This window comes from Dysidea avara, chromosome 4, assembly GCF_963678975.1.
Source record: "Dysidea avara chromosome 4, odDysAvar1.4, whole genome shotgun sequence".
NCBI classification, from domain to species: domain Eukaryota; kingdom Metazoa; phylum Porifera; class Demospongiae; order Dictyoceratida; family Dysideidae; genus Dysidea; species Dysidea avara.
Genome location: NC_089275.1, coordinates 36,288,031 through 36,312,185, shown reverse-complemented (window position 1 = coordinate 36,312,185; position 24,155 = coordinate 36,288,031). Strand labels below are relative to the sequence as shown.

The window sequence follows — 24,155 nt, the reverse complement described above, 5'->3', positions numbered from 1 at the left end:
TCACTAAATATGATGGTAAAGTTTTGGGTAGTAGCTTATTTTCAAAAGCATTAAAAAGTAAGAACTATAGCTGTTCAAAAGTATAATACTCAATTTGTGACCCAATTTTGGAAAACCATCCTTTTGGGAACATGCAAAATTTGCAGGAAAACCCTATTGAAAATTTCAGCAATTTTTTTTAAATTGATGTTTTTTGCACATTTGGATAAAGCAACTATAAAACCTTCTTGCTGTGAAGTTTCACATCTAAAGCTTCTTTCTGCTAGGAGATATGGATGATTTTATCAGACCATACAGTGATTTCACAATGCATGGGACATCAATTAATTACAAATGGGGTGATTTGTTCAAGTGATAAAATGGTTAACACTAAGTATTTAGACAGTGATACATCTTATTTAATTGAAGAAAAGGACCAGAAACACTTGGTTTAACTAAAAGAAGTCTCTTTGTACATATTTTATACAGTAGGCATGGAATTATCTGTATACAAAGTGATTTGTCACCATTTGTCACACTTAATCACTCACAGAATTCAATGCATTACTATCACAAGTTACTTTGTAATGTATTAGACAATAAATTGATCATATCTCTGGAACCCTTCAAGATATCAAGCTGGAATTTTGACACAAGATAGATAAACACTCAGTACCATATTTTAGCTACAAAAAAGAAAATTGACCAATGTGACAAAAAGGATGGTTTTCCAAGCTTAGCTCACATTTTATCATACTGTACAATAATACTGTATAGTAGGGACCACAAAGGAGTAGGTGTGGCCCATGAAAACATCACCCAAAAACTAGCCTAACTTTTCCCAGACAATGATGAGGCAGTATTGGTCAGGCAAAACTAAGCCCACTGACCAAGCCTTCGGATCAACCCAAAACGTTTTCAACAAATTGTTACAGAATTAAAAAAATTATGTAACGGATTTTTTTTACTGACTAACTGACTGATTCCTTCAGACAAGCATAACTCAACAATGGCTAAGGCTACGGGCTTGATTTTTCACTGTTTTACATCACTTTGGCCCGAGAGGTGCCTTTGGGCATACCACAGTATGTACAATGCATTCTTCATGGGCTTACCAGCATCCTCCTTTGTGTACCATTCATCATTGCTGACAGCAAAAGGTGTCAATTTTGCAGTATCACATGAACTATGATGCACTCAATGAACAAGCAGGAAGTTCATCTTAAAAATTGTCACAGTTCTGAGGAGCTGGCTGCTGCTCTTCACCCCTTGCTTTCTTTAGATTTGCAGCGAGCAAGAGACTTTGCTAGTTTGAAGGGAGCATCCAGTTGGTTGACTGTACTACTAATTGATGAGGATGGTTTTTCATTACACAAGAGTGATTTTCAAGATGCAGTTTGTCTTCAATATGGCTGACCTTTACTTTTAGTTGAGCATGCCTTTACTTGCTCACATGGCAGTTATCCAACTAGATATCATAATGAGATCAGAGTCCTTACAGCCCAATTAATGTCAGAAATGTGTCAGTGTGTCCTAATGTAGCCACTGAAAATAGTTTGCAGCCTGTTACCAATGAATGATTCTTTCATTGCTCTGTAAGCAATGAATGTGGTACTCGCTTGGATGTGAGAGCTCAAACTTTCAGGGGTGTTCACCATCAACACGTTTTCTTTGATGTTTATGTTTTCAATCTGTTGGCATCCACAAATCATTGCACTTCTTCTGCCAGCTGTTTTCATCACATTACTGAGAGAAATGAGGAACATATGTACAACGTTTTCATGAAACAGAGAGGGCATCATTCGCACCTCTTGTGTTTTCTGCTTTAGGTGGAATGAACAAACAAACAAAAATTACATACAAACGACTAGCCAGAAATAATTATGATTTTGTCATCTCTTTTATTTGTTGCAGATTGCCATTTTTCCTTTTGCACTCAGCCATTATATGTCTTCATGGCAGTTGCTTTACTGCTGGTCAGCCCCAGAGAGATACTCTCTGGCGGTGTGCGAGGTATGTTGAACTGAATCAGGAAACCATTATTATATATACATGGAAAACTGTATGTGTGCAGTGCAAATATGTACAGTAATGTATACTGTCAAGGGTATATAGCCTAACATTATTGTGTGAAAGTGTGAGGTATATCTGTAGGTATATAGGTGGTTTGTATAAACTAATTATCTGTGGTTGATATAGTAAATAGTTAACATTGTACACTTTGTCACCTAACTGAACTTCATCCTTCATTACTGTGATAACCATATTAGGATATATCTATATACTCATTACAGGATGTTAAAGTGTAGTGTGTCCTTATTAGGAAGTACACAACAGTATAAAATCTCTCATGTACTTTCAACAGTTCACAGTCAATTATTATAGTAGTGAACTAGAGTTGATCAGTGTTGACTAGTCTACAATGACTACTATTATAACACTAGTAGTTTTAGTTAGTCTAGGAATAGTACTAGTTGAAGCTGATGGTAATGATTGTATAATTCGTGATAATGATCCAATTGAGAACTGCTGCAATCTTGGATTTAGTTATTCTAAATTCAGTTCAGTTGTTAACAAGCCCAAAGTGTATGATGTGAAGAATTTCTGTGGAAACTGTCAATCAACACTTACTAAAGTATACTGTGACACTCTTACTGCCGGTGGAGGATGGACTGTTATTCAGAGGAGACAAGATGGAAGTGTTGACTTTTTCAACAGAGGTTGGGTAGAATATGAAGAAGGATTTGGTGATCTTACAGGAGAATTTTGGTATGGACTACATTCCATACATTGTTTGACTAGTATTGGAAGGTGGGAGCTACGTATTGATATTAATTTTACCAATGGAACACAATCTTATCTGTCATACAAACAGTTTTCTGTAGCATCATCTGAGAATCAGTATCAATTGAGTATATCAGGATATGATGGTGTTGCATTGACAGATCCATTTATGTATGATAGAAATCACATCCTGAATAACATGAAATTCACCACAAATGATCGTGACAATGACTTACATTCTCGTTCTAATTGTGCAGCTTATCATGGTCCATGGTGGCACAGAGCATGCAGTGTAGTTAGACCTCATTTTGTCTATGGCAGCAAATATACAATGTATATTAATCATCAATGGCATCATCTCCCCTTTATGGAAATGAAAATTAGACCACTGAATTGCTACAGGAGTTGACTATACATGTAAATATATTTCGCAAAAATAGTTTTGCGTGCATTGTATTCTAATAGTCTAAGACATACTTGCATATGTACACATATTTCAATTATTTGCTTCTACCTTTGCGATGTATAAGCCTTACATTCACCATAAAAATACCTGTACAGTTTTGCTTTGTTTTGTGTTTGTGAAGGAATAGCCATACAGCAAGTATGCACAACACATTGTCAACCCATACTCTCCAAAGTTGTTGCTGCTACGTACCAATATAAATATTTATATGATTTTCAGATTGAATTACATACATACATGTGTACACTCACACACTCAAACAGTCATACAGTGTAAATTGATTTTGGCCTGAGAAGGTTTAATAGTTTGCAAAGAAGTATGGCTCCTCCACAAAAGGAGGAAAGAGGGGAGGGACATCTTGGATCTGCCATTGATTTTCATAGACTATTAAGATTTAGCTAACTTGATGATAGACGTGTTTGTATGCTATACATTTTATTCCCAAAATTGAGTAACATTGTCTGTGGATTGTGAATAGTTAAACTGATTTCTGCAGTCTCGTAGCTGTCTATAAGTAGAACATGTATTCAGAAAAGAAACATGCTAAGCTTAGATAAGCAAATTAAGCATTATTTGTCCACACAGTTTACAGTACTAACTGTTTTCCTTGAAACCATTAAAGATTCTGGGCTGAATCTAGCCTATACAGAAACTTTTGAGTTAGTAAATATGTAGTTAGAGGCATGCAGACTAAGAAAGTTGGTGCATTTTGAGTCATTCAAGTTATTTAATTCAACTACTCACAGAAACAAAATATAACTGGTCTTCCCTTGCTATTTGGGTTTATAAAGAGATACATGTAAAAATATATGATTTATATAGCCTTTCACATACAAACACTAACTAATCAAAACAGCCAAGATATATATTAATAAAGAGTGCGGCTTTCTTAAATATTGGCTAGTATGAAAAAGATGTGTATCATAACAGATATAGATTATTCATTCTTATCAATGACATGTGTACACAAAAGGCATATAGCCTGCTAATGTGTTCCCAAAAACAAAGTACATATATGCACATACGCATGAATACAATTTAACACCACAGGTAAAAGAATTACACAACAGACAAAACATTTGTAAAAAATTGAAAAATTGCTATTATACAACAGAAAACGACTAGTACAGAATGAAATACAGTATCAAAGGTGGCAGCCAAGAAATGACTGCAATGATATTATGTCAACTGACAATATAATATCATTGTGGCCCAAAAAGCAACAAAAATAACTCTTTAGTTAGAAATAGCAGTCAAAGTGGCAAAATGACATAATGTTATTATGCAAACTCCCTAGTAGTAATATATGACACTGTCAAGTGACATTGACATGTGATTCTATGACTGTATGTACATTATATAGACATGCACATGCACAGTGTGTGTGTATATAAGTAAGTAGTTTATACATGATGAACCTCATTACTGATTATAAACAGCTACTATATGTAGTTACAGTATTTGAACTACTCAATAAAATGTAGCTTTTTCTTCGTTAGGAAACATGGAAGGATATAAACATACAACTCTCATGTACATTCAACAATTCACAGTCGATTATTGTAGTATTGTGATACTATCTCAGGAGGAGGAAGATGGACTAACATTGAGAGGAGACAAGATGGAAGTGTTGATTTGGGTGGAATATTAAGATGGATTTGATAGCCTTGATGGAAAATTTTGGCTTGGGTTAAGATCTATTCACTGCTACACCAGTCATGTAAATTTGGAGCTTCGAATAGACTATCTTATCTTCATTACAAACAGTTTGCAGTAGGACCAGCAGAAGATCAGTATTGATTGACCATATCAGGGTTTGATAGTGTTGGACTCTGTGATCCACTTAATGATAATGGATACTATCATGGATTGAACAATATGAACTTTACTTCATGTGATTGTGATAAAGACTTGTCAGCAGAAGGCAGTTGTGTGATTTGGAATAATAATGGTGGATGGTGGTACAGAAGGTGTAGCCTAATCAGAGCACATAGTTACTACAATGTAAAGGATGCAATACACCTCAATGGTCAGGGGCTTGCTCTACCATTTATGGAAATGAAAATCAGACCACTGAATTGTAAAAGTCACTAGCTGATAATCTGTGTTAATAGCAATCCATGTTATGTGTACTTTATGTGTTAACTTTAGTATGAAATTTATGAGAGTGGTGATTTTGTGAGCATCATATCAATCTTTCTGCAATTGTTTGCTTGAAATGCTATGTAATAATCACATTACTTATTTGAGAATAATAGGTGCTTTTGAATCATGAAATGTGACTGGGCCTGCAAAAACAGGGCATGTGAGCACAAACTACACCCCGTCACTCTACAGGTCATATCTCAGTATTGGAACCGAATATTTGCAGTCTGTAACTTGCATCAGAAAACCAGTTTAATGCTTGCAAAGAATTAAAAATTGCATTGCTATAGCATAATGGTACAATACGTTATGAGTGATGAAAGTTTGAAAAAGTAGGCAAAAGTCATGTGCCCACATGCTCTATTTTTGCAGGCCCAGTCACAAATAATGCTAGCATTAAAGTTAGATTTTGTATTATCAGTTTTCTACAAATAATGGATGTAGCATACATGGAAAATCACCCATATGGGAACATTTGACACATTAAATGTTTAGTTTCCAAATGGAGCATTTCATTCTCAATTTCTACCCACTTGTGGGTGGAATAAACCATTAAATACCTTGAATTAATAGAAAAATTTTGAAATATACATTCTACTATATAATACAGCAGTATGCTAGATATGAAAAATTCTAATTGTTTTGTGCATAACCATATGGGTAGGCCTGAGTCAAATATGTTCAATATTTCGCTCAAAATGCTTTCAGAAATTTTCCAAACTTTTTGTCTATTATGCTCTTCAGTGTTCCCATTATGCTCACATTATGCTCCTAGGTTAGCAACATTTCTTAAAATAAACTTGGAATATCCATTAATATATCCCATGATATCTATAAATAATCTTGGAAGCTCCAAAGTTTGAAATATCCATCTAATGTGTTAGCATTACACTGGCATAGCACTCCAGTCTATGGTGTAGTTTTTGAGTATACAATGGACACTTAATTTCTGGCAGCCTTGCAAGTTGAGATTGAGAAAGATGGTCTGGACATCACTAAAGCCTTGCTTACACTGTGATAAACCTACTGTCAGTGCAAGAAGAATTCCAGAAATGTTCTGTACAAAGGATTTTACAGACTCTCAAATTGTTCATTTCCAGTGCAAGACCTGCATGTGTATATATGTGACCTAGATGCACTGTGTATAGCTATAATTTATATAGCTAAGGAAACACATATATATGTACAGCTGCAGTGCATAAAAGTTAAGCTTGTTCTACTATGAAAAAGATTTTTTTTTAAATCCATAAATCTTATTCACACTTATTAACTAACGTTTGAACAGTTATACTAAAATGTTAACTGGTCAAACTTATTACACTAAGTCCCATTCCTTATACAAGAGGTCATAGCATTGCTTGAGTCTGTATAAACATCAACCTAATTGAGAACCAACTAACCCATTTTGCTTTTGATTTTACCTATTCATGGTGTAGTGCTAAAACTCTGCCTAATATGCTTGATTCTGACAAGAAATGTCAATATTATGGAGATATTATGTAGTAATGTTTGGCTAGTTAAAATATCATTTCATAACATACTCTAATAAACAGCCATGTCTTTGACTACCCGGCTGCTCTATTAGGGTGACATACATTTCACAAGTAAGAAGTTAAACTAGCATATATATAAGCCAAGCACATATTATGCCTAATATTTGCCAACAAGAACAGTGAATATCCTTCAATATAACACATGATCCTATAACTAGCTTAATGTAACCATGGATGGTACTATCAGATGTACTGGTAGATACTGAGGTGTCATTATTACCACTGATTCATGACTTAAACTTTTCAATACTGTACTGTATTATACCATAATATACCTATTATAGTTATCATAAAGTTGTAACCACATTCAGATGTATTATAATATTATAACAAAGGTTAGAGTAATTAGTTTGGCAATGTATCTTCATTGTTGCAGCAAAGAAGACTCCACAAAGTTGTGAAACTGATTTGTGTATTTAGGTATGTATGTACGCAAAATTTGGGACACTGATTCATGTGAACATGAGGGTGAGAGACTGGCTACAATACTGAAAATTGTTCTGATGTGCCACAGTCTGCATGCAATAATTCTTCACCAAATCTATTACTATTACTCTAAAGTCACAGATAGTACCCATGAAGCTTGACTTAGTTATAAGCAGTCCTATCGTTAGGATAACTTCAAAGTAAATAATATTTGAATGAATTGCTAGTAAATAACACAGTGGGCTTTGATTACATAAAAGTGATTGCACAAAATAATTATGACTTATTATTTTGAATATTAATTATTAACCACGATTACCACCCTGCTCATCAAATGCATTATGAACTAAATGACTGGGATGAATACTATAAGTGACAAGCCCGTTTAACAACTGGGTCTAAATGCCCAAACGTCTATACTCAGTTGATTCACACATAAAATTCACCCTCATTTCATGTTCTTTAATATGCCGTAATAGCTAACGCTTCAACCAAAATAGTTGACAGTACCATACAAGTCATACCACTGTAAAGTTTTAATTCTCATAATAAATAGCACACAGCACACTGGAATATATTATATCATTATTATATCATTATCGTTAATACATCATTATCATTAATTCATTATAGGTCGTTATTTGCACAACTTTGCATGGACCACACACTTATATATGGTACATCTATTACTGCATACGTGATTACTTTACAAGTAGATCCAATTATTTCTGCAGCTTCCAATCACTTAACAGCTATATGCAGTAAGGTCACTCCAAATTCTCTGTTTCTTGTCCTCCACTCAGGCTTATATCCATCATTTCCATTATAAGATTGGTGACTTTTCAAGCTAATAATTGCCTGAGCATAGCCATAGAAAACTGCTAAAAGCATAGCTACTTAAACAAAAAAACACAGCACATAAAACAAAATATTAAACAGTGTCCTACATTACGTATAATGACCAAATAGCTATACTGAAACAAAATGGTTGACAGTAACATACAACTCATACCACTGTAAAGTTTTGATAAATAAATCTCATATTAAACAGCACACTGAAATGTGGACACATCATACAACTTGATACAAAAGAACCTGCATGAACTAGGCTCCTACTTATAGGGTACGTATATGCAAGACTGGAGTAGGCATGAGGCTATTATGCTCCAAAAATTGAGCATTATGCTTTTGAGCAGTGCTCAAAAAATCACCTATTATGCTTTTGAGAATTGCCCATTATTCCCAAAATTATGCCATCATATTGGCTAATAATGCTGGTTTATTGCCATATCACACCATTTTCACTGATGTTTAAGCTTCAAATAGTCTTCAATTCTTTAGCTGGCTGTTGTATTAGAATATTTCATTTCAATGTGACTGCTTTAATATTTTCAGTGACTGTTCTAGTAGAGTTTCTGACTGCTCTATTATAGTATCTCAATCTTTTTTAACAGTATTGTGCAATCTGCAGATTTTCCTACTGCTAAAGTTTTATAATCACCTCAAAATGCTAGCATAATCCCTGATTCCCACACATACCTATTATGCTCAAAATTATGCCAGCGTAATTGCCACATCCCTAGACTGGAGTACACTTGCACAAACACTCCTCATCCACATGGCTTCAGCCTGCTATAATGTATCAATTAATTGTTTACTGTGCAGTATAATTTCATTCTAGGATGATTACATTTAATCACAGTTGACATATCTCTTACACCTGCACATGGTACAACTATTTTGAGCTACTTAACAAATAATGCTGAATTATTAATGAGGCAATTTGTATGCCAACATAATTCTCACATTTTAATTACGTACATGCTTCTGACCCCCTGTATCCACAGGCTGTCTTCTCACAGGTTCCTATATAGTGTCAGTGGGATAGCATTCACAAAATAGAAACCTTTTATGAGAATTATATGCAGATGTGAGTGGGCTTATATTATAGGGAACTATGCTGGAATTTTGAAGCAGTTATAAGCGTATAACAGTATAAGCAATTTGCACAATCTCATTTAAAAATTGAAATACACTAAGAAATTCTAATAGAACTGTCACAACATTAATAATATAGTCACATAAATGATTATAATGAATTACTGTACCAGTTAATAGAATAGATGACTATAATTATATTTGAAACTGAAATGTGGCCCAGTCTGACAAAATTGGTCTTACAGCCAGGAAAAAACACTACTACGAGATGTCTGACTGGCCTGAAGGGGTGCCGTTATCATTTCAAGGGTGCCATGGCAGCGTTAGTATGTGAATGAAGCTTGACGATGATAGTCCCTTCAGTTTTACAGTGAAAAAGTTGACACAATTCCAGTCATGTGTTGTTGTTTTTAAATTACTTTATTAAAACGTTCAACTATGCCTGTTGTCCAAAGATCGTGGTATAATCTTTGGGTAGTAATATTTCTCAAAACATATATGTAAGTAAGCACTAGCTACTACGTAATACTTAATTTTATTACCATAATAACCACAGTTCTATACTGAACCGAATCAGGAAACCAAATACTGCATGTGTACAAATGTGTACAGTAATGTATACTGTCAAGGGTATAGCCTAACATTACTGTGTGAAAGTGTGTAGGTATATCTGTAGTATAATAATTATTAAATAGGTGGCTTGTATAAACTAATTACTGTACATGTATCTGTGGTCGATATAGTGAAATAGTTAACAGTATACACTTTGTCACCTAACTGAACTTTGCCTTAAATAGATATTTCATCACGGTGATTACCATATTAGGATATATCTACTCATTACAACTTGTTAATACAGTGTCCTCATTAGGAAATACACAACAGTATAAAAGTACCACAACTCTCACATAGTTACTTTCAACACTTCACAGTAAATTATTGCAGTAGTGAAATAGAGTTAATCAGTGCTGGCTATTTACAATGACTACCATTGTAACACTAGTAGTTCTAGTTAGTCTAGGAATAGTGCTAGTTGATGGAGAATGTCAAACAAATGGTGGACCTATTGACAACTGTTGTTGTCTTGGCTACAATAACAACAACTACAATGTAAAGAGTTCAGGAGTCTACACCATTGGTAACTTCTGCGGAGTGAAATGTTCCAATGCTAGAGTATATTGTGATACTACCTCAGGAGGAGGAGGATGGACTGTCATCCAGAGGAGAAGAGATGGAAGTGTTGAATTTAGAGGCAGAGATTGGGTAGAATATGAAGATGAATTTGGAAATCTTCATGGAGAATTTTGGCTTGGATTAAGATCCATGTACTGCCTTACCAACCAAGGAAGTTGGGAGCTTCGAATAGACTATCAGTTATCTAATATCTTATCTTCACTACAGACAGTTTGCTATAGGACCAGCTGATGATCAGTACCGACTAAACTATCAGGATTTGATAGTGTTGGACTGACTGATCCATTTGTTAGTGGCCATCCATTGACTGGTATGAAATTTTCTTCTCGTGATCGTGACAATGACCTGTCAACTGGCAATTGTGCACGTGGTGATGGTGGAGGGTGGTTGAGATCCTGTACTTACATTCGGCTTAATAGTGCCTACAATTATGGCCGCACAATTTTACTCAATGGTCAGTGGCATGCCCTACCATTTATGGAGATCAAAATTAGACTGCTGAATTGTAGCAGTAACTAATTTCACAAATACGTACTATTTCCTTGTTGTATATACACATTAATAGGCTGTTGAAATACACATGCTTATTATAGATAGCTATGTATGTATAGCCAACTAAATTATATAGTTTACACCTTTGTTTTCATCTTAATGTATCAATGGTAGTGGAAAATTTTGAATGATGGCATTGATGGGGAGAGAGATAGAATTTCTGGCAGCCAGGGGATTGGGAAGAACACTAGCTCCCCAGAATGTCTGACAGTTCACTGGCACTAATTAGTACATATCGCTATAACATCAACTAATATGTAGCCAGAAGTATACATTCCTATTTCGCAACTAATAATCAAAAACAGCAAAGGCATTAAAAGGCATGTGGCTTTCCAAATATAGGCTAGTATCAAAAAGATGTGTAATAGTGTATTATATAGACAGTTATATTATCCAATTTTGTCTATAACATGTGTACACAAAGGCATAGAGCCTGCTGTATAGCCTGTTTAAGTGCCATAACAAAATACATACACATAAACTTATAACCAGTGTTGGGCAAGTTACTTTGTAAAAGTAACTAGTTAAATATTACATATTACTTGCAACAGAACTATTTAGTTACAGTTACATATTACCCATAAAATAAAATAAGCTGTAATATTATTACATATTATATTACTTTGTGTCCACAGCCTTAAGCTGTCACGTGTGAAACTACCACCTTATCACGTGACATGATTGCGTTGTTGGACAATGTGCAAATCTTGGTTATAAGTAAGAAGCTAGTGAATAAGCTTCATTCAGTAGGCCTCGTTACTTCATTGTGGTTCGACGTTACTCAGAGGATTACTAACGAGATTAGTAACTTCGTTACTTTTAGTAATAATATTTCGTCATATTAGACTCGTTACAGTAATTATATTACTTAGGTAACGCGTTACGTTTGTAAGTAAAGTATCTTGCGTTATATTACCTGTTTTCATAGCGTATTTCGTTATATTACTTTGTTACCACAAAAGTAATAATAATACGTAACGCGTTACATAAGTAACGCGTTACTCCCAACACTGCTTATAGTAAGTAGCTTATACATGATGAATATCATTACAGCTCCATGATTGACGTAGAAGACAGTTGATTGTCTAAGCTAATGCCACATCTGAGTTTTACTGCATGTACCTAATATGGTAAACAGCTACTATAATCACCATAATAGGATATTAGAACTATATACTCATGTAGCTTTTCCTTGTTAGGAAACATGGAAGGGTATAAAAACAATACAACTCTCATGCACTTTCAGCAGTTCAAAGTCAATTATTATTGTAGTAGTGAACCAGTATTGGCTAGTCTACAATGACTACTATTATAACACTAGTAATACTAGTTAGTCTAGGAATAGTGCTAGTTGATGGAGAATGTCAAACAAATGGTGGACCTATTGATAACTGTTGTTGTCTTGGCTAACAACTATAAAGAGTTCAGGAGTCTACATTATTGGTAACTTCTGTGGAATAAAAGACTCCAATACTAGAGTATATTGTGATACTACCTCAGGAGGAGGAGGATGGACTATCATTGAGAGGAGACAAGATGGAAGTGTTGATTTCACAAACAGAGATTGGGTGGAATATGAAGATGGATTTGGTAGCCTTGATGGAGAATTTTGGCTTGGGTTAAAATCTATTCACTTTTACACTAGTCATACAAATTGGGAGCTTCAAATAGACTATCAGCTATCCAATGGAACAATTATCTTCATTACAAACAGTTTGCAATAGGACCAGCAGAGGATCAGTATCGACTGACCATATCAGGGTCTAATAGTGTTGGACTCAGTGATCCATTTATTGATAATAGACACTATCATGGATTGAACAACACGAACTTTACTTCACGTGATCGTGACAATGACTTGTCAGCAGACAGTTGTGCAATTTGGAATAATAATGGTGGATGGTGGTACAAAAGGTGTAGTGCAATCATAGCACATAGTTACTACAATGCAAAGGATGCAATATACCTCAATGGTCAGTGGCTTGCTCTACCATTTATGGAAATTAAAATCAGACCACTGAATTGTAAAATCACTAACTGATAATCTGTGCTAAAAACATTCCATATTATAATGTGCGTGCGTTAGGTGTTAATTTTAGTTAGGCATTTAAGAGAGTGATAATTTTGTGTCCATTAACTATTGGTTGCTTGTAATCATTGTATTGTTAAATGCAATAATCACATAACTTAATACACATAAACTTGTACATTGATCCAGTATGCATCACTGTGTCACATAATTTTGTTGCTGAAATGTGCGCTATTGTAGTTAGACAAATAGTTAATTATTGGGGTGTAGCGGTGCATACATTCAGACAACTGAGTGCACTATTTGTCCTTTATACTTATAATGCTCCTTCCCTCTGGTCAGCACAGTCTGCTTGCAACCTCAGCCTATGCATTAAGTAACCAGTCTATAGCTATTTTGCCAGCATAGTTAGTTAAATTGTTATTTTAACAGGGAAGTAGCATCAGCCATGCTCTGCAAACAAACACACCTATTAACATTACTAAAATATTCTTAAATAACTATTTCAATATTGAGTAAAATTTAATATTGTTGTGCTCATGAAGAATAATGCTAGCATAATAGGTAGATTTTGTATTATTGATTTTCTGCAAATACAATAATCCCCGTGATACAGTGTAGTCTCGTGTACGTATATACGTACCACATACAAGTGGTCTACATGGCTTTGTAAGAGTAAAACTAAATTTAATAATGCAGTAAACACTAATTGTTAACATGCATTGTTATTAGGCTTTCAAAGAGACAACTTTTAGTGGCAATCAAGTGTGTAAAATTAAGAATTACTCAAAGCAACTCAAATTTTATTCAGGGAGACAGCAATCAGCCAATGGATGGTATTTTTTCAGCATTCTTGTAAGTACATTATATGTATGTACACCATTACCCTAGCTTGACTTTGTAACATCGAGAAGGTCCATGAGTACTCTGGATGATCTGTAATTCACTAGTAGAATACTAGAGGTCAGTGACTTTTGGTCAATATAATTGCGACTGAATTTTGGAAAAGTGCCGTTATGGTAGTGTCAAGAGTTCATAATATGTGACTGAATTTTGGAAAATCATCCATATGTGTGTGCATGAAATAATTAGAAGTTTCATGTTTAATGGGTTGCTAATAAGAGCAGGACACAGTTTTAAAAATATATTTCGATAATATTCTTGTAATTTAAGGTATTGAGAATGGCTTTAAACTATTAACAAGTAGATTTGCACCATAAAGCTTGCTGTTTGATCACTAAATATTTTTGGTGTCAAATGTGCCCATATGGGTGATTTTCCAAAATTCGGTCACACATACATAGGGAGGTATGTTATGAACTCTTGCTATATATCTTATGAATGCTTGGTTGCACCTAAACAATTAGAATTTTTGAAACTAGCATGGTGCTGTAATATCAAAAAACATTTTAAACATATTTCTAAAGCTTTTCTTGTAATTCAAGGTATCATGGTTTATTCTACCCTAAATACGTAAGTAGGAATTTCAAAACTAAGTATTTAATGTGCTGAATGCATTTTCCAATTTCAGTCACAATTGTGGCCAGATTTGCGAAAAGGGGTCTTCCACACAAATTCAATTTTGTAAACTTGGGAGACCATAACTTAGCATCCAAGTAACCTATTAATGTGAAATTTTCACCATCTTCTAAGCTATATTGGTTCTCACGTCTGACCAAATTTCAAGTCAATAGCTTTTTCTGGTCTGAAGTTATGAATTGTCGAAGTTGGCAAATTGGATGTGTGTGGAAGACCCCTTTTCGCAAATCCAGTCACAATTTATCATAATTGTAGTAGGGTTAAAAATGTCAATTCTATGACCATGCATCCTCTGACTAACATTTTGGTGGTAGAATTGAGTTCTAGAGACATTTTCTAAAAATTTTGCTCCCAGGTCCCTCACAAAAAATGCCAGCATTTTTGCCAGGGTTAGAATTTAAAACAGCCACCAGCAAAACATGTACAATTTTTACTATGATAGCTAAAATCTTAAATGAGGACACTTTTCTAAGCAAGTCACCCATCAGGATTCTGATTCTGGCATCATTTTTGGTGCTATGATGTCATTAAAACTCTAAACCTCAAAGTAATAATAGGTGCTATCCAGCAATATTATTATTTTGATACAGTACAGTGGAACCTTGGTTATATACATGTATCCAAACCCCTTGGGACCAGGTGTAGTCCATAAGTCTGAAAAGTCCATATCTCTGAAACTGTGCATAAATAGCTTAAACTATCATAAAGATGATCTCTTTAAAATTATTAGTATTTCAAATACCCTAATAGAACAGTCACTGTATTCTAGTAGAGCAGTCATTCCCATAGTTCAGTTAACAAAGAATCTGATAAGTGGGGTCAAGATAACTGAGGTTCCACTGTAATTAGTATACAATATTACAACATCTCATTTATTATCAGAACACTCTGTTTCACTAAATTCTGGGTCAGATGAATCTTCCCTTCTCTCGTCTAACGTATCTTCATCATTATCCTTACATTCGTCTTCTTCACCTCTTTCTGGTGCCCCAAGGGCTGGTGTTGGTAAATGTGCTGGAAGAGTGGGAAGAGTATGTCGAACAGGATGGCTTACCAGCTCTCAGCCACGTCAAATTGGTGAAGGGTGATGCTTCAATGATGGATGGAGAACTAGATATGCTAAGTACTTTGTATGAAAAGTAAATGCTGGCACAAACAATCTGCATCGGAGGAAGACAAATGATCAAATAAATGACTATTTTCATTGTCTTTCACTTATCAGCTTGAACCTTATTATAGAGCTACTTTTGTTAATATCCCCATAAATAAAATATCATGTAAATTTGAAGAACTCATCTATGGTCCCCTCCTTGAAGTCACGATTGTCTCCAGTAGCTTTTGAGCAACAACATTAACACTCTTTGCCACTTTGTCATACACTGAAGACTCCTCCTACCTAAAAACTAGAGTCAGCATTACAGCCTGTAATATAATATATAATGGAGCTGACAATGTAGTACATTTCATTCAGATTACATGACATCTCTCTTACAGCTGCGCATAATATAATTATATTTTAAGCCATTTGACAAATTACCAAGAATTCCAGCAATAATATGATACTGAACTATGGATGAAGTGATTACGCCAGCATGTTTTAGTTACATGCATATGTTTCTGACTCCCTGTATTCACAGGCTTTAGCCTTCTCACAAGACCCTAGTGGGATAACATTCACAGATAGAATACTTTTATAAGAATTAGATGTAGGTGTGTGTGTGTGGGTATAGGGAACTAAAAAAATAGTTATATATGCTGGAATTTTGAAGCAATTATAAAGTATTAACTGTTATTTAAAATTCGAGATACTGTAATAGAACAGTCACACATAGCTGTCACATAAAATGATCATAATGAATTACTCTAATATAACAACCAGCTAAAAGAACAGAAGACTATTTAAAGCTGGAACTTTATTATTAATGGTGTAATACAGGCTAATATTATTTACCGAAGATGGTGGCAAAATTTTGTGTAGTAGCAAAAGCATAAAAAGTAAGAACTATAGTTGATCAAAAGCATATCATACTTACCTCATGTCTATACTGAACTGAATCAGGAAACCATATACATGGAAAACTGTATGTGTACAAATATGTACAGTAATCTATGCTGTCAAGGTATAGCCTAACATTATTGTGTGAAAGTGTGTAGGTATATCTGTAGGTATATAGGTAGTTTGTATAAACTAATTATCTGTGGTTGATATAGTGAATAGTTAGTTAACATTGTACGCTTGTCACCTAAATAGATGTTTCATCACTGTATTTACCATATTAGGATATATCTACTCATTACAGGTTGTTACAGTGCAGTGTGTCCTTATTAGGAAATACACAATAGTATAAAAACACTACAACTATCATCTATTTTTAACAGTTCACAGTCAATTATTGTAGTAGTGAACTAGAGTTGATCAGTGTTGGCTAGTCTACAATGACTACTATTATAACACTAGTAATTCTAGTTAGTATAAAAATAGTGCTAGTTGATGCTGATGGTAATGATTGTATAATTCGTGATAATGATCCAATTGAGAACTGCTGCAATCTTGGATTTGGTCATTCTAAATTCAGTTCAGTTGTTAACAAGCCTAAAGTGTATGATATGAAGAATTTCTGTGGAAACTGTCAATCAACACTCACTAAAGTCTACTGTGACACTCTTACTGCTGGTGGAGGATGGACCGTTATTCAGAGGAGACAAGATGGAAGTGTTGACTTTAAGCAAAGAGGCTGGGTAGAATATGAAGAAGGATTTGGTGATCTTACAGGAGAATTTTGGTATGGACTACGTTCCATACATTGTCTGACTAGTAATGGAAGGTGGGAACTACGTATTGACTTTAATTTTACTAATGGAACACAATCTTTTCTTCACTACAATCAGTTTTCAGTAGGACCAGCTGAGAACCAGTATCTACTAAGTATATCAGGATTTGATAGTGTTGAACTGTCCGATCCATTTAGTACATATGGTTCTATGAATGGCATGAAATTTTCTTCTCATGATCGTGACAATGACTTGTGGTCTAGAAACTGTGCACAACATCGTGGTGGATGGTGGCACAGATCATGTGGTGAAATAATGCTCAATAATGACTACAATTATAGCTACACAGTAAAAATCAATCGTCAGTATTATGCTCTACCATTTGTGGAGATTAAAATTAGACCACTAAATTGTGACCAGTGACTTCATTCTGCACACAATTTTTGACTGTAGTAGACTAGTACAGACTTACTGTGAATTATGCATGCATATTAATTTTACACAAGTATCTTGTGCATTTCGATTTTTTTTGTTTCTGTAATTTTTACATCATTTGTATTACTTATCATTTTTGTAATTACCGTAATTCGCTTTATTTCCGAGCAAAAAAAATTTCGTGATATAAATTTTCGTGTAAAATAATTTTGTATGATTTACGCGAATGACTGTTCTATTAGAGTAGTTCGATCTTATGCAAAAGAAATTTTCGTACAAGTACTTGCATACGAAAATTATTTTACAACGAAAAAAAAAAGAAAATTACGGTATATACATATGAAGAAGATCATTGTGCAAGAGATAGTCTGGGTTGCCATACTGAAAGACAGTAGACATCAACATCCTAGCTATAGGCCATTTTCCACCTTGAGATATTTTGCCCAGCGCTTCATAATAGCTATAACGTCAAGACTTTCTGGAGATGAAAAACCATGTTGGTAGGAAGTGTGCATTATTTTAATAATACACTCTTTGCAACTTGAACATCAAGGTTAGGCCATTTCAATTAAATCTTTTGTTTCTTGGACTGAAATTAAGTAAAAGTGGGTCGGTAGGTAGGTATAAATAAAATAATAATTGGTGGCAATAATAATTTTTAAACTGAAGTTATGGCAATGCGTGTAACCACGGCGTTTGATAACAAACTATTAGTTATGGTTAGTACTTCTAAATGACCAAACGTACATCCATAGTCTGCTTTTACAACTCTTCTTGTAATAACCAAGCTCGCCCCACACATAGCAGATATGGATGGCTAACAATACATTGACCCCACAAACTCACGTGATCGAACACGTGATCTTTAAAAATGAACAAAAACATTTCATTTACAAATTTTGTGGGTCGGTCGGGTCCGAGAAACAAGAAAATTAGTTGAAGTGGCCTTATAGGAAGTGAAACATCATACAACTTGATACAAAAGAACCTGCATGAACTAGGCTCCTACTTATAGGGTACGTATATGCATGACTGGAGTAGGCATGAGGCTATTATGCTCCAAAAATTGAGCATTATGCTTTTGAACAGTGCTCAAAAAATCACCAATTATGCTTTTGAGAATTGCCCATTATTCCCAAAATTATGCCATCATAATTGGCTAATAATGCTGTGGTTTATTGCCATATCACACCATTTTCACTGATGTTTAAGCTTCAAATAGTCTTCAATTCTTTAGCTGGCTGTTGTATTAGAATATTTCATTTCAATGTGACTGCTTTAATATTTTCAGTGACTGTTCTAGTAGAGTTTCTGAGTGCTCTATTAGAGTATCTCAATCTTTTTTAACAGTATTGTGCAATCTGCAGATTTTCCTACTGCTAAAGTTTTATAATCACCTCAAAATGCTAGCATAATCCCTGATTCCCACACATACCTTTTATGCTCAAAATTATGCCAGCATAATTGCCACATCCCTAGACTAGAGTACACTTGCACAAACACTCCTCATCCACATGGCTTCAGCCTGCTATAATGTATCAATTAATTGTTTATTGTGCAGTATAATTTCATTCTAGGATGATTACATTTAATCACAGTTGACATATCTCTTACGCCTGCACATGGTACAATTATTTTGAGCCACTTAACAAATTCCAAGAATTTCAGCAATGATATAATGCTGAATTATTAATGAGGCAATTTGTATGCCAGCATAATTCTCACATTTTAATTACGCACATGCTTCTGACCCCCTGTATCCACAGGCTGTCTTCTCACAGGTTCCTATCTAGTGTCAGTGGGATAGCATTCACAAAATAGAAACCTTTTATGAGAATTATATGTAGATGTGAGTGGGCTTATATTATAGGGAACTATGCTGGAATTTTGAAGCAGTTATTAGCGTATAACAGTATAAGCAATTTGCACAATCTCATTTAAAAATTGAAATACACTAAGAAATTCTAATAGAACTGTCACAACATTAATAATATAGTCACATAAATTGATTATAATGAATTACTGTACCAGTTAATAGAATAGATGACTATAATTATATTTGAAACTGAAATGTGGCCCAGTCTGACAAAATTGGTCTTACAGCCAGGAAAAAACACTACTACGAGATGTCTGACTGGCCTGAAGGGGTGCCGTTATCATTTCAAGGGTGCCATGGCAGCGTTAGTATGTGAATGAAGCTTGACGATGATAGTCCCTTCAGTTTTACAGTGAAAAAGTTGACACAACTCCAGTCATGTGTTGTTGTTTTTTAAATTACTTTATTAAAACGTTCAACTATGCCTGTTATCCAAAGATCGTGGTATAATCTTTGGGTAGTAATATTTCTCAAAAAATATATGTAAGTAAGCACTAGCTGCTATGTAATACTTAATTTTATTACCATAATAACCACAGTTCTATACTGAACCGAATCAGGAAACCAAATACTGTATGTGTACAAATGTGTACAGTAATGTATACCGTCAAGGGTATAGCCTAACATTACTGTGTGAAAGTGTGTAGGTATATCTGTAGTATAATAATTATTAAATAGGTGGCTTGTATAAACTAATTACTGTACATGTATCTGTGGTCGATATAGTGAATAGTTAACAGTATACACTTTATCACCTAACTGAACTTTGCCTTAAATAGATATTTCATCACTGTCATTGCCATATTAGAATATATCTACTCATTACAACCTGTTAATACAGTGTCCTCATTAGGAAATACACAACAGTATAAAAGCACCACAACTCTCACATAGTTACTTTCAACAGTTCACAGTCAACTATTGTAGTAGTGAAATAGAGTTAATCAGTGCTGGCTAGTTACAATGACTACTATTATAACACTAGTAGTTCTAGTTAGTCTAGGAATAGTGCTAGTTGATGGAGAATGTCAAACAAATGGTGGACCTATTGACAACTATTGTTGTCTTGGCTACAATAACAACAACTACAATAAAAAGAGTTCAGGAGTCTACACCATTGGTAACTTCTGCGAAGTGAAATGTTCCAATGCTAGAGTATATTGTGATACTACCTCAGGAGGAGGAGGATGGACTGTCATCCAGATGAGAAGAGATGGAAGGGTTGAATATAGAGGTAGAGATTGGGTAGAATATGAAGATGGATTTGGAAACTTTCATGGAGAATTTTGGCTTGGATTAAGATCCATGCATGCACTGCCTTACCAACCAAGGAAGTTGGGAGCTTCGAATAGACTATCAGTTATCTAATGGAACAAGATCTTATCTTCACTACAGACAGTTTGCAATAGGACCAGCTGAGGATCAGTACCGACTAAACATATCAGGATTTGATAGTGTTGGACTGACTGATCCATTTGTTAGTGACCATCCATTGACTGGTATGAAATTTTCTTCTCGTGATCTTGACAATGACCTGTCAACTGGCAATTGTGCACATGGTGATGGTGGAGGGTGGTTGAGATCCTGTACTTACATTCGGCTTGATAGTGCCTATAATTATGGCCGCACAGTTGTACTCAATGGTCAGTGGCATGCCCTACCATTTATGGAGATCAAAATTAGACTGCTGAATTGTAGCAGTAACTAATTTCACAAATATGTATTATTTCCTTGTTGTATATACACATTAATAGGCTGTTGAAATACACATGCTTATTATATATAGCTATGTATGTATAGCCAACTAAATTATATACTTTACACCTTTTTTTTTCATCTTAATGTATCAATGGTAGTAGAAAATTTTGAATGATGGCATTGATGGGGAGAGAGATAGAATTTCTGGCAGCCAGGGGATTGGGAAGAACACTAGCTCCCCAGAATGTCTGACAGTTCACTGGCACTGATTAGTACATATCGTTATAACATCAACTAATATGTAGCCAGAAGTATACATTCCTATTTTGCAACTAATAATCAAAAACAGCAAAGGCATTAAAAGGCGCATGGCCTTCCAAATATAGGCTAGTATCAAAAAGATGTGTAATAGTGTATATATAGACAGTTATATTATCCAATTTTGTCAACAACATGTGTACACAAAGGCATAGAGCCTGCTGTATAGCCTGTTTAAGTGCCATAACAAAATACATACACATAAACTTATAAGTGTAATTTAGTACGACAAGTAAGAGGATTATAACAGACAAAACAATTACAAGAATTACACTATACAACAAGAAAATGATGAAGTAGCTACTGAGTGAAATACAGTATCAAAGGTGGCAGCCAAGAAATGACTGCAATGATATTATGTCAACTGACAATAATTTTATAGTACCATTGTGGCCCAAAAGGCAACAAAAAACTTTTTGGTTAGAAATAGCAGTCAAAGTGGCAAAATATGACATAATATACAAATTCCTGGCTAGTACCAATACATGGTCAAATCTACTGACACTACAAAGTACTGACTGACAGTATGTACATATGTGACCGGGCCTGCGATAATAGGGCATGTGGGCACATGATTTTTGCCTACTTTTTCACACTTTAATTACTCATAACTTTTTGTATCATTACGCTATGGTATTGCAATTTTCAGTTCTTCGTACGCATCTAAGTGGCATCATGATGCAGGTTACAGAATGCAAAAATACTATTCCATTACTGAGATATGACCTGAAGAGTGATTGGGTGTAGTTTGTGCCCACATGCCCTGTTTTCGTATGCCCGGTCACATATATAGACATGCACAAGCACAGGTCACTAATATGTGTGACAGTATTACGTGTGTATATAAGTAAGTAGCTTATACATGATGAATATCATTACAGCTCCATGATTGACATAGAAGACAGTTGATTGTCTAAGCTAATACCACACCAGACTTTTACTGCATGTACCTAATATGGTAAACAGCTACTATAATCACCATAATAGGATATTTGAACTATATACTCATGTAGCTTTTCCTTGTTAGGAAACATGGAAGGGTATAAAAACAATACAACTCTCATGTACTTTCAGCAGTTCAAAGTCAATTATTGTAGTAGTGAACTAGAGTTGATCAGTGTTGGCTAGTCTACAATGACTACTATTATAACACTAGTAATACTAGTTAGTCTAGGAATAGTGCTAGTTGATGGAGAATGTCAAACAAATGGTGGACCTATTGATAACTGTTGTTGTCTCGGCTACAATAACAACAACTACAATGTAAAGAGTTCAGGAGTCTACACTATTAATAACTTCTGTGGAGTAAAAGACTCCAATACTAGAGTATATTGTGATACTACCTCAGGAGGAGGAGGATGGACTATCATTGAGAGGAGGCAAGATGAAAGTGTCGATTTCACAAACAGAGATTGGGTGGAATATGAAGATGGATTTGGTAGCCTTGATGGAGAATTTTGGCTTGGGTTAAGATCTATTCACTGTTACACTAGTCATGCAAATTGGGAGCTTCGAATAGACTATCAGTTATCTAATGGAACAAAATCTTATCTTCATTACAAGCAGTTTTCAGTAGGACCAGCAGAGGATCAGTATCGACTGACCATATCAAGGTCTGATAGTGTTGGACTCAGTGATCCATTTAATGATAATGGACACTATCATGGATTGAACAACATGAACTTTACTTCACGTGATCGTGACAATGACTTGTCAGTAGACAATTGTGCAATTTGGGATAATAACGGTGGCTGGTGGTACAAAAGGTGTAGCCTAATCAGAGCACATAGTTACTACAATGCAAAGAATGCAATATACCTCAATAGTCAGGGGCTAGCTCTACCATTTATGGAAATGAAAATCAGACCACTGAATTGTAAAAATCGCTAACTGATAATCTATGCTAAAAACATTCCATATTAATATGTGTGCGTTATAGGTGTTAATTTTAGTTTGACATTTAAGAGAGTGATAATTTTGTGTCCATTAGCCATTGATTTCTTGTAATCATTGTATTGTTAAATAAAATAATCACATAATTTAATACACATAAACTTGTACATCGATCCAGTATGCATCACTGTGTCACATAATTAATTTTGTTGTTAAAATGTGTGCCATTAGACAAATAATTAATTATTGGGGTGTAGTGGCCACCCTGGGTACAAACATTCAGACAACTGAGTGCACTATTTGTCCTTTATACTTATAATGCTCCTTCCCTCCGGTCAGCCCAGTCTGCTTGCAAGTTTACCCTACGCATTAAGTAACCAGTCTATTTTGCCAGCATAGTTACTAGGTGCTTCAGTTTTAAATATGTTATTTTAACAGGGAGGCAGCATCAGCTGACACAGTTCTTCAGCTATGCCCTGCAAACAAAACACACCTATTAACATTACTAAAATATTCTTAAAGAACTATTTCAATTTGGAGTAAAATTTAATATTGTTG

General features: G+C 34.8%; 4 protein-coding genes across 4 annotated transcripts; all 4 read left to right on the top strand.

Moving 5' to 3' along the window:
* The first annotated feature begins 2,401 nt into the window (after window positions 1–2,401).
* Window positions 2,402–3,172, top strand: LOC136253818 (fibrinogen C domain-containing protein 1-like). The gene has a single exon (XM_066046475.1). The coding sequence runs from the start codon at window positions 2,402–2,404 to the stop codon at window positions 3,170–3,172; it is 771 nt and encodes a 256-aa protein (XP_065902547.1).
* Window positions 3,173–16,995: 13,823 nt separating this feature from the next.
* LOC136253352 (fibrinogen-like protein A) lies at window positions 16,996–17,970 on the top strand. Its single transcript, XM_066046007.1, has one exon. The coding sequence runs from the start codon at window positions 17,042–17,044 to the stop codon at window positions 17,798–17,800; it is 759 nt and encodes a 252-aa protein (XP_065902079.1). The 5' UTR covers window positions 16,996–17,041; the 3' UTR covers window positions 17,801–17,970.
* Window positions 17,971–20,651: 2,681 nt separating this feature from the next.
* LOC136253817 (fibrinogen C domain-containing protein 1-B-like) lies at window positions 20,652–22,832 on the top strand. Its single transcript, XM_066046474.1, has 3 exons — window positions 20,652–21,022; window positions 21,084–21,331; window positions 22,732–22,832. The coding sequence occupies exons 1-3, from the start codon at window positions 20,652–20,654 to the stop codon at window positions 22,830–22,832; spliced, it is 720 nt and encodes a 239-aa protein (XP_065902546.1).
* A 6-nt stretch (window positions 22,833–22,838) lies between these two features.
* On the top strand, window positions 22,839–23,594 carry LOC136253816 (fibrinogen C domain-containing protein 1-B-like). The gene has a single exon (XM_066046473.1). It carries the CDS (start codon window positions 22,839–22,841, stop codon window positions 23,592–23,594), a length of 756 nt encoding a protein of 251 aa, XP_065902545.1.
* Window positions 23,595–24,155: the final 561 nt, after the last annotated feature.

What these genes read in the sequence shown, in the direction of transcription:
- LOC136253818 (XM_066046475.1), top strand. Translation starts at nt 2,402, where the DNA reads ATGACTACTATTATAACACTAGTAGTTTTAGTTAGTCTAGGAATAGTA.
- LOC136253352 (XM_066046007.1), top strand. Translation starts at nt 17,042, where the DNA reads ATGACTACTATTATAACACTAGTAATTCTAGTTAGTATAAAAATAGTG.
- LOC136253817 (XM_066046474.1), top strand. Translation starts at nt 20,652, where the DNA reads ATGACTACTATTATAACACTAGTAGTTCTAGTTAGTCTAGGAATAGTG. An exon ending in CTGCCTTACCAACCAAGGAA is followed by an intron (nt 21,023 to 21,083) that starts GTTGGGAGCTTC and finishes TCTTCACTACAG; the next exon opens with ACAGTTTGCAATAGGACCAG. An exon ending in CCGCACAGTTGTACTCAATG is followed by an intron (nt 21,332 to 22,731) that starts GTCAGTGGCATG and finishes TTTCCTTGTTAG; the next exon opens with GAAACATGGAAGGGTATAAA.
- LOC136253816 (XM_066046473.1), top strand. Translation starts at nt 22,839, where the DNA reads ATGACTACTATTATAACACTAGTAATACTAGTTAGTCTAGGAATAGTG.